Genomic DNA, 17,254 nt, shown 5'->3' with positions numbered 1-17,254 from the left:
TGAGCCGGTGAGGAGCCGGGGGGGGGCACCGGGCGGGCTCGGGGGGCTGCACCCACGGGGTTCTGACGGGGTTCTGTCCTTCTCCCACCTCCCAGCGCCTCCGCCATGCCCCAGGTTCTGCTCTTCCTCCCTCTCCTCATCCTCAGCCATGCCATGGCTGCGTCCATCATCAGCCCCGGGCTGGCTGGTGGTGACCGGGCGCTGCTGGCGGGGCTGGCAGAGCCCATCCCGCCGCGGGCACCGGGGCTACCGTGCCAAAGCCTTCATCCTCATCACCTCCCCGGCTTCTCCCGGCTGCCAGCGCTGCCCCGCGGGCTGGCCCGTGCTGCCCTGACCTTGGCACTGCTCAAAGCCGGCTGTGCCCCCCAGGCTGAGGCCGAGACGCTGGAGCTGGCACGGGATGTGGGCACCGCCACGGCCGCGGCGCTGCTGCGGGGGCTGGCGCGGGTACCGGGCACCCCAACCCCGCGGCCGCTGGCGCTGCTGCTGCTCCGGCTGGCGCTGAGCCCGGGGGGCTCTGCCTGTGCGGATCCCCCCGTGCCAGGCACGGAGCCGCCTCTGAACCGGGACAGCGCGGAGCCCACGCCACCGCCGAGCCGGGAAAAACGGGAATTGCCGCGGGTCCAACCGTGCGGCGGCGCCGTGCGGCGGCGCCGGCGGGAGGATGAGGATGCCTGCAGCCCGGCGGGGGAACGGGAAGCGCACCGGGTGCTGGAATGGGTACCGGGAGTCAGCATCTTCTACAACCTCGGCACCAGCGTCTACTTCGCCTTCCAGGGCTGTGAAGCCACGGCGTCCACTCGAGCGCTGGAAGCCGCCGAGGATTTGGGTTATGCCGGGCTGGCGGCGCTCACCGGCGGTTTGGGGGGTCCGGTGGCCATGGGGGTGCAGCTGGGGCTGCAGCCGGGCCTCAAGGCCGGTGTGAGGGCGCTCATCGGGTATTTCACCTCGGCCGGGGAGCCCTCGCCGGTGCCCACCGCGCACAGCGGCGCTGTGGTCATCGTCTGAATGAATAAAGGGCACGTGTGGCAGGTGGTGCTGGCGGGTCGTTGTTTGGGGACAGATCGATGTGGGGTCACTCTGCCCTGGGGCAGCCGGAGCTTGGCCACGTCGTGGCTTGAGCCACGTGGTGGCAGCTGGGCCTGGCTTGTCCCTGTCCCCTACAGCCCCAGCCCTGTCCCCGTCCCAGCGGCCACACTGCCTTGTCCCTGTTCCCATGGCTCTTTCCCTCTCTCCCTCCAGCCTGTCCCTGTCCCCAGGGCTCTGTCCCTGTCCCCAGGGCTCTGTCCCTGTCCCCAGGCTGTCCCCGTCCCTCTGGCTCTGTCCCCACGACCTGTCGTTGTCTCTCTGTCCCCCTCTCCCCATGGCTCTGTCCCTGTCCCCAGGCTGGCCCCATCCCCATGGCTCTGTCGTTATCGCTGTCCCCCTGTCCCCATGGTTCTGTCCCTGTCCTTAGGGCCTGTCCCTGTCCTTACGGCCTGCCCCTCTCCCCTCCGTCTCTGTCCCCATGGCCTGTCCCTGTCCCCAGGCTGTCCCCATCCCCATGGCTCGGTCACTGTCTCTTTCTCCCCCTGTCCCCATGGTTCTGTCCCTGTCCTTAGGGCCTGCCCTTGTCCCCATGGCCTGTCCCGGTCCCCTCCGCCCCCGTCCCTGTCCCCCCGCCCATCCCGGGCCGCCGCCATTCCCTCCCCCGTTCCCCGACCCCGCCCCCTCAATGACCACGCCCACATGGCCACGCCCCTCGTGCGTGACGTAAATTTGGGGAAATGAACGAACCCTCCCGGAGCCGGCGGTTGCGGGGGCGTGGCCTCCGCGCCGCTCTCCACCAATCACCCAGCAGACTGGGGGAGGGGGCGTGGCCAACCCGCCTTCCTGCTCCGGTGCTGGCGGAGGTGGCTCGGGGGTCCCGGGGGGGACCGGGGCGGGATGTGGGCGGTTCTAGAGCTCGGGGGGTCCCCGGGGAGGGGGGCACAGGCAGGGGACCCCGGCTGGGGCACACAGAGCGACCCTTGGAGGGCGGTCCCGCTGGGCGGGGGGCGTTCAGGGGCACCCACCCCACTGGGGATGGTCCGGTCTAGGGGGGGCGTCTGAGGAGGTGTCTGGGGGTGCTGGGGGCCCTCGTGTGGGCGTTCCGTGCCTGTGCCCCCTGCCCCGGGTGGGGAGCCTCCATGGGCTCACCCCCTGCTCCCACCACAGGACGCGGCTGCCGGTCCGCGACCACCCCAGCGGGAGCGAGGGGACCCCCGGGAGCAGCCAGAACCAGAGCGGAGGAACCCCCGGGAGCTGCCAGCAAAGCAGAGAGACTCCCGGGAACACCCAGAACCAGAGCAGCGGGACCCCCGGGACCAGCCAGGACCGAGCAGGAGCAGAGGGACCCCCGAGACCGAGCAGGAGCAGAGGGACCCCCGGGATTGAGCAGGAGCGAGGGGAGCCCCGGGAGCACCCACAACCAGAGCAGAGGGACCCCCGGGACCGAGCAGGAGCAGCGGGACCCCCGGGACCACCCAGAACCAGAGCAGAGGGACCCCCGGGACCGAGAAGGAGCGAGGGAACCCCCGGGAGCAGCGGGACCCCCGTGCGGCCGGTGCTGCAGGCAGGTGCGTGGGGTGCTGACACACCGCTGTTTCTCACCCTCCGGTCCCTCGGTGACCCCGGGGGGGTCCCGGGACGCCCCTGACCCGCTGTCCCCCCCCAGCATGGCGCAGTGGCAGGAGGTGCAGGGCTTGGCCAACACTTACCTGGAGCAGGTGCACCAGCTGTACGCGGGCTCGGCGCTGCCCATGGCCGTGCGCCAGTCCTTGGCTGCCTGGATCGAGAGCCAGAACTGGTACCGGGGGAAAAAAGGGGCTGGGGGCGGTACCGGGGGCAACCGGGGCTGGGGGCGGTACTGGGGGGAACCGGGGCTGGGGGCGGTACCGGGGCTGGGGGCGGCACCGGGGCTGGGGGCGGTACCGGGGGGTGTGGCAGTGTTTGAGGGTCTGCCAGGTTGAGGGCAGAGATGAAAATCTTGAGTTTATGTTTCAGAAAGCTGATATTATTATATTATATTATATTATATTATATTATATTATATTATATTATATTATATTATATTATATTATATTATATTATATTATATTATATTATATTATATTATATTATATTATATTATATTATATTATATTATATTATATTATATTATATTATATTATATATCAGGGGGTCGGGGGGGTGAAAAAATCCTGGCAAAGGGACTTTTATAAAATGAAAAATGGATTTTTATGAAATAAAAGGGATTTTTATAAAATGCCCCAGGGTGAGGGGGGCCCGGGCGGGGCAGAGCCGGCGCTGAGCCCGCGCTGCCGCAGGCGCCAGGCAGCGGAGCCGCTCTGCTCGCACGCCCGCATGCTGTTCCACTCCTTACTGGTCTTACTGGGAGAGCGCCTGGGCAGCCTGGGCTCGGACCGCGAGGATTTCATGCTGAAGCACAACCTCCGCAAGGCTCACCGCGACCTCCAGGTGGGATTCAGGGCGGGGGGGAGGGCAGTGGGGAGGGGTCTCCGCGCCGCGCTCACCGCCCCCGAGCCCTCCCCAGGCTGAGTTCGAGGAGAAGCCGGAGAGATTCGCCAACCTGGTGGCCAACCTGCTGCAGGAGGAGCGGCGGATCCTGCGCCTTGGGCAGGCCGAGGGGCAGGTAGGGAAGGGCCGTGCGACCCTCCCTGCCCACCCCGGTGGTCCCCCTGCAGCGCCCCCCACCCCATTTCTCCCTCCTTAGGCGGGGTCGGCCCCCGCGCCCAGCCCAGCCCCGGAGAGCGGGCGGGAGCAGCAGATCCAGCGGCGCTTGGCTGAGTTCCACACAGCCCTGCAGGTAACCCCACCACCCCTGAGACCCCCCGAGACCCCCTCCGAGCCCCCCCGACCCTCCTGACCCCTCCGTGCCCGCAGGAAGCCGAACGAGCCTTCAGGCACCTGGAGGATTTGCAGGATGCCTTCGACTTCTGCTTCAAGGTGCACTACCAGCCAGGTGAGCCTCACACCGGGGAGATGGGGGTGGGGGGGGTGGGAACTGCCCTGCGAGCCCCCCAAAACCCTGAGCGAGCCCCGCTGCCCTCAGGTGAGGAGAGGAACCGGGACCCCGGGTACCTCCAGGAGCTCCAATCCCTCCAAGCCAAACTGCAGAACCTGGACCGGCAGCGGCGGGTGAGGAGGGGGAGATCGGGCTGGGTTTTTTGGGGGGGGGGGGTCCTACCCACCCTGAGCACCCCATTCAAAGCCAAATCTCCCTTCAGGAGGTGCTGGCTCAAATGCAGCAGCTTTTGGGGCGCAGTGAGACCCTGCAGGAGCTGCTGCAGCAGGAATTGGGGGGCTGGAGGGTGCGGCAGCAGCACCTGTGCCTGGGGGCCTCTGCCGACACCAACCTGCGCCCGCTGGAGACCTGGTAAGATTTGGGGGGCTTGTGGGGGGGCTCGGGGGGGCTGCAGCCGAACCCCTCTGAGGTCCCTGAACCCCGCAGGTTCACGGAGTTGGGCCAGGGGTTGTTCCAGCTGCGGCAGCTGCTGCGGGCGCTGGGGGACCTGCGACAAAAGGTGACCTACGCCAGGGACCCGCTGGTGGCAGAGACGCCCCTGCTGGAGCAGAGGCTGCAGGAGCAGCTCACGCACCTGCTCAAGAGGTGGGCTGGGCCAGGAGGGCTCCAGGGTGGAGAGCAGGAAAAGGTTCTTCCCCCCAGAGAGTGGTGGAGAGCTGGGGAAGCCCTCCAGGGAATGGTGACCGAGGGTGACAGAGCTCCAGGAGTGTTTGGACAACACTCCCAGGCACGTTTTGGGGTGTTTGTGCAGGGTCTGGAGTGGGATCAATGATCCTCATGGGTTCCTTGCAGCTCTGGGTGACTCAAGAGGTCTCCAGGATATGGTGACCAAGGGTGACAGAGCTCCAGGAGTGTTTGGACAACACTCCCAGGCACGTTTTGGGGTGTCTGTGCATGGTCTGGAGTGGGATCAATAGTCCTGATGGGTTCCTTCCAGCTCTGGGTATTCTGTAATTCAAGAGGTCAGGGAGGGTTGGGGCAATGCTCTGGGATTTGGGGGAAAATCACTGGGGAAGCTCTCCAGGGAATGGTGACCGAGGGTGACAGAGCTCCAGGAGTGTTTGGACAACAATGGGGTGGGATTTTGGGGTGTCTCTGCAGGGTCTGGAATGAGATCAATGATCCTCATGGGTCCCTTGCAGCTCTGGATGATTCCAGAGGTCTCCAGGGAATAGTGACCAAAGCTGACAGAGATCTGGGAGTGTTTGGACAACAACAGGGTGGGATTTTGGGGTGTCTGTGCAGGGTCTGGATGATCCTCATGGGTCCCTTGCAGCTCTGGGTATTCTGTAATTCAGGAGGTCAGGGAGGGTTTGGACAATGCTCTGGGATTTGGGGAGAAATTTGTGGTGTCCTGTGCTGGGCTGGACTTTGATCCTGATGGTCCCTTCCAGCTCTGGGTGTTTGGACACCACTCAAATGTTGAAATTTAGGACAGGGCAGGTTTTGGGGTTATCCTGTGCCAGGAGTTGGACTTTTGATGGGTCCCTTCAATCTCTGGTTGTTTGGACACCACTCCAACATTGGGATTTAGGAGATTTTGGGGTTGCCCCATGCCAAGCCAGGAGTTGGAGATCATCCTGATGGATCCCTTCCATCTCTGGGTGTTTGGACACCACTCCAACATTGAGATTTAAGACAGGACAGATTTTGGGGATGTCCCATGCCCAAACCAGGAGTTAAACCTGCATGGCTTCCCTCCAACCTGGGATTCACCAGGATTTTCAGCCCGGGGAGGACAGGGGGGGTCTCAAGGCAGGACGGGGACGATGGGGGGGTCTGGGGCAGGACAGGGGGGTCTGGGGGGGTCTCGGGGAGGAGTGGGGGGGTCTGGGGCAGGACAGGGGGTCTGGGGGGGTCTCGGGGAGGAGTGGGGGGTCTGGGGCAGGACAGGGGGGTCTGGGGCAGCCCGGAGAGGACAGGAGGGTCTCAGGCAGCCCTGAACCCCCATTTTCCCCAGCGCCTTCGTGGTGGAGCAGCAGCCCAGCACCCCCAACGCCGGGAAGCGGCCCCTGGTGCTCCGAACCGCCGGGAAGTTCTCGAGCCGGGCCCGCCTGCTGGTGAGGCTGCACGACCGCAACCACCGCATGGAGGCCCGGATCCACATCGACAGGTGGGGCCGGCAGGGGGCAGGAGGATGGGAAACCTCTCGGGCTCCAAAGGGTTATTAAATTAAATGGAATTGTTTAGGTTGTTAAAGTAAATTATTTCGTTTATTACATTAAATAGTAAGAAATAAATAAAATTTGAGATATTAAATTATTTATTTATCAAATTTAATTATTCGATTTATTAAATTAAATAATAATTATGGATAATTATATTGTTTAATTGATTCAATTAAATAACTATTATATAATGTTATTTAATATATTAAATTATTTATTTATAAAATTTAATTATTCGATTTATTAAATTAAATAATAATTATGGATAATTATATTGTTTAATTGATTCAATGAAATAATAATTTTAAATACATTATTTATATATTAAATTTTTATTTTAATAAATTAAATAATAATTATAAATAATTGTATTATTTATTTTATTAAACAAATTAATAGCTGTAAAGAATGATATTATTTAATTTATTCAAATTTAATGTATTAAATTACATTTTTTAATTTGTTAAAATAAATAATGATTACAAATAATTATATTATTTAATGTATTAATTTCTTTTTAGATTTATTTATTTAATTAAATAATGATTACAAATAATTGTATTATATACATATTAATTTTTCATTTATCAAATTAATTTATTTGATTTATTAAATTAAATAATAATTATAAATAATTATATCATTTAATTTATTCAAATTTTAAATTGTTAAATTATGGTAAAAATTATATAGAACAAACTAAGAATTTAGATATTATAATAAATATAAATATAATGTAATTTAAATATTACAATATTATGTGTGTCCCACCGGCCCTGACCCCTCCCTTATCTCTTGCAGGGACCCTCCCAACATCAAAGGGTGAGAGCTGGGACAGTGCTGGAGGGGCTGCGACCCCACCCCGGGGGTCCTGACCCCCCCATTTGCCCTCCCGGGGGTCCCGACCCCCCCATTTGCCCTCCCGGGGGTCCCGAGCCCCCCATTTGCCCTCCTGACCCCCTCCCACCTCCCGCCTGTGCCCCGCAGGTTCCGCCGGTTCAACATCCTGACATCGAGCAGCAAAACGCTCCTGGCCGGGGACAGTCCCCAGGAGGGGCTGGTCTGCGACTTCCAGTACCTCGTAGGGACCCCCCGGACCCCCCCAGACCCCCAAATCCCCCCCAGGGTGGGGGGCACGGTGAGGATCCCCCCCCACCCGGGGCTGACTCTGCCGTCCCCAACAGACCCTGAAGGAGCAGAAGGACAGCAGGGCTGGCAAGGGCAAAGGTGCCAGCGGCGAGGTGGGCACGGGATGGGGCTGGGGGGGCCGCGGGGGGGCCAGGCCGGGCGGTGACAGCGGTGTCACCTCCCCACAGGGTCCCCTGGTTGTGACAGAGGAGCTGCACCTCATCACCTTCACGCTGGCTTACGCCTACTGCGGGCTGGAGCTGGAGCTGGAGGTGAGGGCTGGGGGGGCTTGGGGGGTTTGGGGACAGCCAGGGGGGGCTGGGGACAGCCAGCCTGAGCCCCTGTCCCCTCCTCCCCAGGCCACCACGCTGCCCTTTGTCATCATCTCCAACAACAACCAGTTCTCCAGTGCCTGGGCCTCCATCCTCTGGTTCAACATGCTCAGCTCTGACCCCAAGGCGAGCAGGACCTCCTGGCCCTGTGCCACCCCTGCCTCGTGTCCCCTGTGCTGCTCCCTGTCCCCTCCCTAGCCCTGTCTCTGTCCTGGTGTCCCCTGTGCCCTGTCCCCAAATCTGGGCCCAGTCCCTGCCCCATCCCAGGTGGTCCCCTGGTCCCAGTGCCCTGCCCTGCCTCGTCCCCTGTCCTTGTCCTTGGTCCTTGTCCCATCCCCTGCTTTGGTGCCTGTCCTTGGTCCCTGTCCCCTGCCCTGGTGCCTGTCCCCATCCCTTGAACCCCATCCCCTGCCACTTATCCCCATCCCCTGGTCCCTGTCCTGTCCCTTAATCCCTGGCCCCTGCCCTAGTGCTTGTCCCCATCCCCATCCCTTGTCCCTGTCCCCTGCCACATGTCCCCATCCCCTGGTCCTCTGTCTGATCCCCGTGCCCCGCTCCTGTGCCGTGTCCCCCTTCCCTACCCATGTCCTCCTCCTATCTTCTCCCAATGTTACTGTCCCCTCCATGTCCCCATTCCCTACTCCAGTGCATGTCTCCATCCCCTCCCGCTGTCCCCATCCTCTCCCCTTGTCCCCATCTCCTCCCCATGTCCCCCTCCTCTGCTCCTGTCCCTGTCCCCATCCTTTCTCCCTGTCCCCATCCTCTGTTCCAGTCCCCTTCCACTGTCCCCATCCTCTCCCTATGTGCCTTCCTGCTGTCCCTGTCCCCATCCCATGTCCCCATCCCGTGTCCCCCTCCCCTCCCACTGTCCTGGACCCCGCTCACCCCATGTCCCCCTTGTCCCCTCCGTGTCCCCAGGCCCAGCAGTTCTTCTCGTCCCCGCCCCCAGCCCCGTGGCCCCGGCTGGCCGAGGTGCTGAGCTGGCAGTTCCAGAGCGTGGCCGAGCGGGGCCTCAGCCGGGACAACCTCCTGATGCTGGCCAAGAAACTCCTGGGTAAGGCCAGGGACATGTGGGGACACCAGGGGACAGCAGGGGACAGCAGGGGACATGGCTGTCCCCCCTTACTCTGCTCTCACCCCAAGGCTCAAAGCCGTCACCGGACAGCACCGTGGCCTGGCACAAGTTCTCAAAGGTCAGTAGGGCCTGTCCCTCTGTCCCCATGGCCCTGTTGCCTCTGTCCCTCCATGTCCCCATGGCCACGTCCCCTCCTTGTCCCTCCTATCCCTCCACGTCCCCCTGTCTTCCCATCCCTCCATGTTCCCATGTCCCTCCATGTCCTCTCCATGTTCCCATGTCCCTCCATGTCCCTCCATGTCCCCCCATCCCTCCATGTCCTCATGTCCCCATGTCCCTTCATGTTCCCCATGTCCCTTCCTGTCCTCCCCATGTCCCTTCCTGTCCTCCCCATGTCCCCCCTGTCCCTCCACGTCCCTTCCTGTCCCCTCCATCCCCATGTCCCCACCATGTCCCTCCATGTCCCCCATCCCTCCATGTCCTCCCCATGTCCCTGTGTCCATCCATGTCCCCATGTCCCCCTGTCCCTCCATGTCCTCATGTCCCTCCATGTCCCTTCTTGTCCCCTCCATCCCCATGTCCCCACCGTGTCCACCATGTCCCCACCATGTCCCCACCATGTCCCTCCGTGTCCCCCATCCCTCCATGTCCTCCCCATGTCCCTGTGTCCATCCATGTCCCCCTGTCCCCTCCCTCAGGATGGAGCCTCCGGTTTCTCCTTCTGGGCCTGGCTGGACGGGATCCTGGGGCTGCTCCAGGAGCACCTCAAGCAGCTCTGGAAGAACGGGTAGGAGCAGGGCTGGGCTTGCTGGGGAGGGGTCTGGGGGTCCACAGGAGCTGACAGTGCCTCCCCCAGACTCATCCTGGGCTTCGTGAGCCGCAAGCAGGAGGAGAAACTGCTCAAGTCCAAGAGGACGGGGACGTTCCTGCTGCGCTTCAGCGAGAGCGTCCTGGGTGGTGTCACCTTCACGTGGGTGGAGCACCACGAGACAGGTGAGGGAACCCCCCAGGAACCCCCCCAGAACCCCCCTGGAGCAGTGGAAGCCTCTGTGGAGAGAGGGGGTTTTCCAAGTCCATGGTGAGGTTTATAACGTCCTGAGCAAATTTTGGGGAGACCCTGGAGGTTCAGATCCACTGTAAGGCAAAGAAGATAAACCTCCCTCCCCTGAAGTTTAGCAAGCAAGAGGATAAATTCAGATTTAGGTTCAAAATGGATGAGAATGGTGAAGCTGAATTCAGATTTAGGTTAAATTCAGATTTAGGTTCAAAATGGATGAGAATGGGGAACCTGAATTCGGATTTAGGTTAAATTCAGATTTAGGTTAAAAATGGATGAGAATGGTGAACCTGAATTCGGATTTAGGTTAAATTCAGATTTAGGTTCAAAATGGATGAGAATGGGGAACCTGAATTCAGGTTTAGGTTAAAAATGGACGAGAATGGTGAAGCTGAATTCAGGTTTAGGTTAAAAATGGACGAGAATGGTGGAGCTGAATTCACATTTAGGTTAGAAATTAATGAAAATGGGGAACCTGAATTTAGATTTAGGTTAAAAATGGACAAGAATGGTGAAGCTGAATTTAGGTTTAGGTTAAAAATGGACGAGAATGGTGGAGCTGGATTCAGATTTAGGTTAAAAATGAACAAGAATGAATTCCCATCCCCAGCCCAGCTTTCTGTGGGACACAGGGATGATGGTGCCACCCCTCCAGCTGACCCCCGCTGTCCCCCCTGCAGGGTCCCCCACTTTCCACGCCGTGGAACCCTACACAGCCTCGGAGCTGGTGTCCCTGGCCCTGCCCGACATCATCCGTGACTACCACATGAGCCTGGAGGAGAAGAATCCAGAGAACCCCCTCAAGTTCCTGTACCCCAACATCCCCCGGGACGAGGCTTTCGGGCCCTACTACAGCCAGAGGCTGGAGGGTACGGCCTGGCACGGCCTGGCATGGCCTGGCATGGCCTGGCACGGCCTGGCATGGCCTGGCATGGGCTGGCACGGCCTGGCACGGCCTGGCATGGCCTGGCATGGGCTGGCACGGCCTGGCATGGCCTGGCATGGCCTGGCACGGCCTGGCACGGCCTGGCATGGCCTGGCATGGCCTGGCACGGCCTGGCATGGGCTGGCACGGCCTGGCACGGCCTGGCATGGGCTGGGATTGAGCCAGGGCACCCCCCTTATGTCTCTCTTTGTCCCCAGGGAACCTGAGCGAGTCCCAGAAGTACCTGAACCGGCGCCTCATCCGTGTGTCCTCCAGGTGAGGGGACACCTCTGTAGGGCTGTGAGGTCCCCTGACCCTGAGCCCTGACCCCAATCCCTGGTTGAACATGACCCCAATCCCTGACAGTGACCCCAATCCCTGGCCCTGATCCCTGACTCTGATCCCAACCCTGATCCCCAATCCCCAACTCTGACCCTGATCCCTGATCTCGATCACTGACCCTGATCCCTGATCCAATCCCTGACCCCAACCCTTGACCCCTATTCTGACCCCAATCCCTGACCCCAATCCCTGACCCCAACCCTGACCCCAATCCCCAACTCTGACCCCAATCCCTGACCCCTATTCTGACCCCAATCCCTGACCTCAATCCCTGACCCCAAACCCCAATCCCTGACCCTGACCCCAAACCCCAATCCCTGCCCCAAATCCCCAATCCCCAACCCCTCACCCCAATCCCAACCCCGACCCCTCTGTCTGTCCCTCCAGGCCGCCCAACCGGCGTCAGACCGAGGAGGAGCTGCTGGTGGCCACGGAGAACCTGGAGACGCTGCAGCTGCAGCCCCGAGGGCAGGGGACACCTGGGGACCTGGGGACACCTCAGGGGGTGGCCACGAGCCCAGGGATGCCACGGGTCACCCCTGGGATCCTGGGGACACTTCAAGGGGTGACCGTGAGTCCAGGCACACTTCAGGTCACCCCTGAGAATTTGGGGACACTTCAAGGGGTGACCGTGAGTCCAGGGACACTTCAGGTCACCCCTGAGAATTTGGGGACACTTCAAGGGGTGACCGTGAGTCCAGGGACACTTCAGGTCACCCCTGAGAATTTGGGGACACTTCAAGGGGTGACCGTGAGTCCAGGGACACTTCAGGTCACCCCTGAGAATTTGGGGACACTTCAAGGGGTGACCGTGAGTCCAGGGACACTTCGGGTCACCCCTGGGAACTTGGGGACACCTCAGACTCTGCAGATGGTGGCCACGAGCCCAGAGATGCCACAGGTCACCCCTGGGAACTTGGGGACATTTCAAGGAATGGCCACGAGCCCAGGGACACCACGGGTCACCCTTGGGAACCTGGGGACACCTCAGGTGATGGCCACAGGCCTGGGGACACTACAACCACAACCCCAAAGCCTGGAGCCACCACAGGTGACATCAGGAGTCCCCAACCTCCAGGGGACACTGCAGGTGGCACCAGGAGCTGTGGGGAGCGTGCAGGTGCTGCCTGGGGGGCTGCAGGTGGCCTCAGGGGACTTGGGGACACTGCAGGGGACAGCGGAGCCACCGCGGGTCCCCGAGGAGCAGGGGACACTGCCAGCAGAGCTGAGGGACCTGGAGCTGCTGCCAGGGGGACAGGACATGCAGGAGCTGCTGCTGCAGGGGGGACAGGACATGCAGGAGCTGCTGGAGGGGCTGGAGCCACCCTCGGGGACCTTGGGGACATTGGGGACACTGGGAGTGGCCGAGCTGATGCCGGACGTGGTGGCAACCTTGGAGGACAGCTTGGAGGAGAGCTTGGAGGAGAACTTCCAGCTGAGCCCTGGTGAGTGGCTGGGGCTGGGGAGGAGACAGAGGTTTCTCCTGGGCACCAAGGTGTCCCCTGGGCACAGAAGTGTCCCCCAGGGCACTGCCCTGTCCCCCTGGGCATTGCCCTGTCCCCCTGCGCATTGAGGTGCCCCCCCGAGCATTAAGGTGTCCCCCAGGGCACTGAGCTGTCCCCTGGGCACTGCCCTGTCCCCCTGGGCATTGCCCTGTCCCCCTGGGCCCTGTCCCGTCCCCCTGGCACTGAGCTGTCCCCTGTCCCGTCCCTGTCCCCCTGTCACTCAGCTGTCCCCTGTCCCTGTCCCCCTGTCACTCAGCTGTCCCCTGTCCTGTCCCTGTCCCCTTGGCACTCAGCTGTCCCCTGTCCCCCTGTCACTCAGCTGTCCCCTGTCCCATCCCTGTCCCCCTGGCACTCAGCTGTCCCCTGTCCTGTCCCTGTCCCCCTGGCACTCAGCTGTCCCTTGTCCCCTGTCCTGTCCCCCTGGCACTCAGCTGTCCCCTGTCCCATCCCTGTCCCCCTGGCACTCAGCTGTCCCCTGTCTCCTGTCCCTGTCCCCCTGGCACTCAGCTGTCCCTGCCCTGTCCCCCTGGCACTCAGTTGTCCCCTGTCCCATCCCTGTCCCCCTGGCACTCAGCTGTCCCCTGTCCCTGTCCCATCCCGTCCCCCTGGCACTCAGCTGTCTCCTGTCCCTGTCCCCCTGGCACTCAGCTGTCCCTGCCCTGTCCCCCTGGCACTCAGCTGTCCCCTGTCCCTGTCCCGTCCTGTCCCCCTGTCACTGAGCTGTCCCCTGTCCCCGTCCCCCTGTCACTCAGCTGTCCCTGTCCCCCCGCAGGCAGCGCGGCTCTCCTGGCCCAGCACGATCCGTTCCTGCCGCAGCCCGAGGACTCGGCCCTGCCCTCGGTGCCCTCCCTGTTCACCGACCTCCCCCCGCTGCACATCGACGCCAGCGACTTCCAGTGACCCCTCCCCTCCCGGGGACCCCTTCCAGGGCCCCCTCCCCAGTCCCCTCCTTTCCGGGGACCCCTCCTCAGTCCCTTCCCTTCCAGTGACCCCTCCCCTTCCAGGGACCCCTCTCCAGTCCCTTCCATTCCAGGAACCCCTTCCGGGGACCCCTCCCCAACCCTTTCCCTTCCGGGGACCCCTCCCCGGTCCCCTCCCTCCCAGGGACCCCTCCTCAGCCCCTTCTTTTGTGGGGACCCTTCCCAGGGACCCCTCCCCGGTCCCTTCCGGGGACCTCTCCTCAATCCCTTCCATTCCAGTGACCCCTCCCCAGCCCTTTCTCTTCCGGGGACCCCTCCCCTGCCTCTTCCCTCCTGGGGACCCCTCCTCGGTCCCTTCTCTTCCAGGGACCCCTCCCCAACCCTTTCTGTTCTGGGGACCCTTCCCCAGTCCCTTCCCTCCCAGGGACCCCTCCTCAGTCTCTTCCTTTCAGAGGACCCCTCCCCAGTCCCTTCCAGGGACCCCTCCCTGGTCCCTTCCGGGGACCCCTCTCCAGTCCCTCCCAGGGACCCCTCCTCAGTCTCTTCCTTCCCGGGACCCCTCCCCGGTCTCTTCGCCTCCAGAGACCCCTCCTCACCCCCCTCTCTGTAAATTAACCCCTTCCTACCCCCCAGCCCCCTACACGCACTCGCTGCTCTCTGCTCTCTTTGGGAGCTTTATTAGAAACTGATAAATACCCGAGATAAATAAAGGAACGGCTCCAATCATAAATAACCCCGGGAGGGGGCAATAAATAATGGGGGGGGGGGCGATAAATAGAGGCGGGGGGGTGACAAATAAGGGGGTGGTGGCGATAAATAGGAGGGGGGGGCGGCGTCCGGGGGGTGGGGGGCGATAAATAAATGGGGGGGGTGATAAATAAGGGGGGGGGCGATAAATAAGGGGGGGGGCGGTGTCCGAGGGTGGGCGGTGATAAATAAGGGCGGGGGGTGATAAATAAGGGTGGCGTCCGGGGGTGGGGTCGGTAGCCGGGGGTCGGGTCGGGTCGGGTCGGGTCGGGTCTGGTCTCAGCGGGCTCCGTGGTTGAAGACGCGGCCGATGAGGGCGGAGAAGGAGCGGAGCCGTTTCAGGGCCAGGTGCCGCTTCACCGGCTGCTCCCAAAGATCGGTGGGGGCCAGGAGGTGCCGGGGGGGGCGACCGTGCCCGTCCTGAGGACACAGAGGGGACAGGGCGGGGTCAGGGGGGACCTGTGTGACCCCCCCGGGGGACACTGAGGGTCACTGGGGGACACTGAGGGTCATTGAGGGACATTTGGGATGCTGAGAGACACTGTGGGACAGGGTGGGACATTTGAGGACCCTGAGGGACCCTCAGGGACATTTGGGGGACGTTAAGGGTCACTGAGGGCCACTAAGAGACCCTGAGGGACATTTGGGGAGCCTGAGGGCCACTGAGGGTCCCTGAGGGACATCTGGGGAGCCTGAGGGACATTTGGGGTCCCTGAGGGACATCTGGGGAGCCTGAGGGACATTTGGGGTCCCTGAGGGCCACTGAGGGTCCCTGAGGGACATCTGGGGAGCCTGAGGGACATCTGGGGTCCCTGAGGGCCACTGAGGGTCCCTGAGGGACATCTGGGGAGTCTGAGGGACATCTGGGGAGCCTGAGGGACATCTGGAGAGCCTGAGGGCCATTTGGGGTCCCTGAGGGCCGGGCTGCCCTCGGTGCTGACCTGCACGAGGCGCAGCAGCTGCTCCATGGTGCTCTCCAGCTGCGGCTGCGGCAGCTCCTGGAAGATGTCGGAGCCCAGCAGGTCCCGGTAGTGCTGGAGCGCCTGGCGGATGCGCTGCAGGCAGAGCTGGGGGAGCAGGGGGGTGAGGTGGGGGTCCAGGATATCCCCACAGCCCCCACGGGACCCACAGGACCCCCGAGTGCATCCCCCAGCATCCCTGGGAGCCCTCTGGGACCCCCAGCTTCATCCTCAGCATCCCTGGGACTCCCCCAGACATCCCCAGGACCCCCAAGTGCATCCCTGGGACACTTCTGGGACCCCTGAGTGCATCCCTCAGACATCCCTGGGACCCCCAGGACCCCCAAGTGCATCCCCCAGCATCCCTGGGAGCCCTCTGGGACCTTCAGCTTCATCTTCATCATCCCTGGGATCCCCCAGACATCCCCAGGACCCTCAAATTCATCCAGCAGCTTTCCTGGGGACCCCCAAGTGCATCCCCCAGCACCCCTGGGACACCCAGACATCCTTGGGACCCCCCAAGTGAACCCCAGAGCATCCCCTGGAACCTCTAGACATCCCCAGGACCCCCAGAGCATTCCCTGGGACCCTTCTGGGACCCCCAGGTTTATCCTCAGAGCATCCCCTGGGACCCCCAGACATCCCCAGCCCCCCCCCAGGTGAACCCCAGAGCATCCCCTGGGACCTCCGGGCACCCCTGGGACCCCCCAGGCACCCTCAGCGACACCCCCGAGCACACCTGGGGTGCCCAGGTGAACGCCCAGCATCCCTGGGGTCCCCCCGGTGATCCCGGAGCCCTCCCGGTGCCCCCGGCGCCGCCGGTACCGTGTGGTTGCTCTCCAGGCTCAGGGGGTCGCAGGCGTCGCTGCAGCGGATCCGGGGGGGCCAATTTTGGGGTTCCTCCTCCAGCAGCTGCAGCCCCTCCTGGAGCAGCGATCGGAGCCGGTGCTCACGTCTCCGGTACGACCGGGACACCGAACCCCCCCCGCCCCGGTGTCACCCCCGCCGCGATGAGCCCGCACCTCCCGGTGCTTCCCGAGCCTCCCGGTGCCCCCGGCCGAGCTCCCGCTGCCCCTGGCCGAGCTCCCCGGTGCTTCCCGAGCTCCCGGTGCTTTCCGAGCCTCCCGCCCGTCGCGGCCGAGCCCCCCGGTCCTTCCCGAGTCCCCCGGTGCACCGGCCGAGTCCCGGCACTCCCCGGTCGGGCCCCCGGTGCCTCCCGAGCCCCCGGTGTTTCCCGAGTCCTCCGGTGCCCCCGGTGGAGTCCCCCGATGCTTCCCGAGCTCCTCGGCGCTCTGGCTGAGCCCCCCGGTGCTTCCCGAGCCCCTCGGTCCTTCTCGATGCCCCCGGTGCTTCCCGAGCCCCCCGGTGCACCGGCCGAATCCTGGCTCTCCCCGGCCGTGCTCCCGGCGCTTTCCGAACTCCCGGTGTCCCCAGCGGAGCTCCCGCTCTCTCCGGCCGAGCCCTCCGGTGCCCCGGCAGAACTCCCGGTGCTCTGGCTGAGCCCCGGTGCCTCCCGAGTCCCCCCGTTGTTTTCCGATCCCCCGGTTCTCACCAGCACCGGGTACGGCTCTCTGACCGCCCCCAGCAGCCGCGACAGCTCCCGGGACAGCACCCGGCAGGCGGCCCAGTCCGGCCGGCGGAGCGGTGCCGGTGCCGGTGCCGGTGCGGCGGGAGGCGGCGGCAGCAGCGCGAGGAGCAGGCACAGGCAGAGGCGGCGGAGCGGAGCCATCGCTGCTCGGTGTGCGCCGCCGCCGCTTCTCTTATGGGGCGGCGGCAGGTGGGGAATCCCGGGGCAGGTGCTCCTGCCCTGGCGCCTCCCCCCGAAAGCAGAACCGATACCGGGCCGGGGTCTCCGCGCTGTGCCCGTCGCACCGGGACGGGACCTCGCGGAATGGGACGGGCAGGAAAACCCGGGGCAGTTCCGGGCGGGATGGGAGCCACCGGCAGCACCGGGCGCCCCCTCGGTGCACCGGGGAGCGGCGGAGCCCCGGCGTGGCCGCTCTCCGGTGCCGCTGTGTCCGAGCCGGTGT

The 17,254-nt window shown here is 62.6% G+C and overlaps 3 protein-coding genes across 4 annotated transcripts; 2 read left to right on the top strand and 1 right to left on the bottom strand.

Annotated features, from left to right (window-relative positions):
- Window positions 1–84: 84 nt before the first annotated feature.
- On the top strand, window positions 85–1,011 carry APOF (apolipoprotein F; the record flags this gene model as incomplete). The annotated part of the gene is made up of 1 exon (XM_066567564.1): window positions 85–1,011. A coding segment is annotated over one exon (924 nt), but the record flags the coding sequence as incomplete, so codon positions are not given.
- An 848-nt stretch (window positions 1,012–1,859) lies between these two features.
- On the top strand, window positions 1,860–14,228 carry STAT2 (signal transducer and activator of transcription 2). Of its 2 annotated transcripts, XM_066567645.1 has the most exons (24): window positions 1,860–1,892; window positions 2,197–2,597; window positions 2,696–2,827; window positions 3,348–3,498; window positions 3,575–3,673; window positions 3,755–3,847; window positions 3,925–4,003; window positions 4,094–4,179; window positions 4,269–4,417; window positions 4,493–4,651; window positions 6,027–6,179; window positions 7,036–7,056; window positions 7,222–7,315; window positions 7,419–7,475; window positions 7,551–7,634; window positions 7,722–7,820; window positions 8,613–8,748; window positions 8,838–8,887; window positions 9,468–9,556; window positions 9,626–9,762; window positions 10,507–10,695; window positions 10,970–11,027; window positions 11,481–12,538; window positions 13,371–14,228. In XM_066567645.1, exons 3-24 carry the CDS (start codon window positions 2,697–2,699, stop codon window positions 13,496–13,498), a joined length of 3,300 nt encoding a protein of 1,099 aa, XP_066423742.1. In that variant the 5' UTR covers window positions 1,860–1,892; window positions 2,197–2,597; window position 2,696; the 3' UTR covers window positions 13,499–14,228. The 2 variants fall into 2 exon arrangements, with proteins under 2 accessions (XP_066423742.1, XP_066423741.1); XM_066567644.1 differs by lacking the exon at window positions 1,860–1,892 and having other exon boundaries at window positions 2,152–2,597.
- Window positions 14,229–14,544: 316 nt separating this feature from the next.
- LOC136567812 (interleukin-23 subunit alpha-like) lies at window positions 14,545–16,953 on the bottom strand. Its single transcript, XM_066567563.1, has 4 exons — window positions 16,777–16,953; window positions 16,050–16,148; window positions 15,207–15,332; window positions 14,545–14,685 (listed from the first exon to the last, which is right to left on the bottom strand). The coding sequence occupies exons 1-4, from the start codon at window positions 16,951–16,953 to the stop codon at window positions 14,545–14,547; spliced, it is 543 nt and encodes a 180-aa protein (XP_066423660.1).
- Window positions 16,954–17,254: the final 301 nt, after the last annotated feature.

The sequence above is a fragment of the Molothrus aeneus genome, chromosome 30, assembly GCF_037042795.1.
Source record: "Molothrus aeneus isolate 106 chromosome 30, BPBGC_Maene_1.0, whole genome shotgun sequence".
NCBI classification, from domain to species: domain Eukaryota; kingdom Metazoa; phylum Chordata; class Aves; order Passeriformes; family Icteridae; genus Molothrus; species Molothrus aeneus.
This window is presented reverse-complemented; position numbering and strand designations above follow the sequence as displayed.

Excerpts from the sequence above, each read along its gene's own strand:
- STAT2 (XM_066567645.1), top strand. The coding sequence starts at position 2,697 with ATGGCGCAGTGGCAGGAGGTGCAGGGCTTGGCCAACACTTACCTGGAG. Across the intron at positions 7,316-7,418 it reads TCTGCGACTTCCAGTACCTC|ACCCTGAAGGAGCAGAAGGA; the intron begins GTAGGGACCCCC and ends CGTCCCCAACAG. Across the intron at positions 9,557-9,625 it reads AAGCAGCTCTGGAAGAACGG|ACTCATCCTGGGCTTCGTGA; the intron begins GTAGGAGCAGGG and ends TGCCTCCCCCAG.
- LOC136567812 (XM_066567563.1), bottom strand. The coding sequence starts at position 16,953 with ATGGCTCCGCTCCGCCGCCTCTGCCTGTGCCTGCTCCTCGCGCTGCTG. Across the intron at positions 16,149-16,776 it reads GAGAGCCGTACCCGGTGCTG|GAGGGGCTGCAGCTGCTGGA; the intron begins GTGAGAACCGGG and ends TCGCTGCTCCAG. Across the intron at positions 14,686-15,206 it reads AGCTGCTGCGCCTCGTGCAG|GACGGGCACGGTCGCCCCCC; the intron begins GTCAGCACCGAG and ends CTGTGTCCTCAG.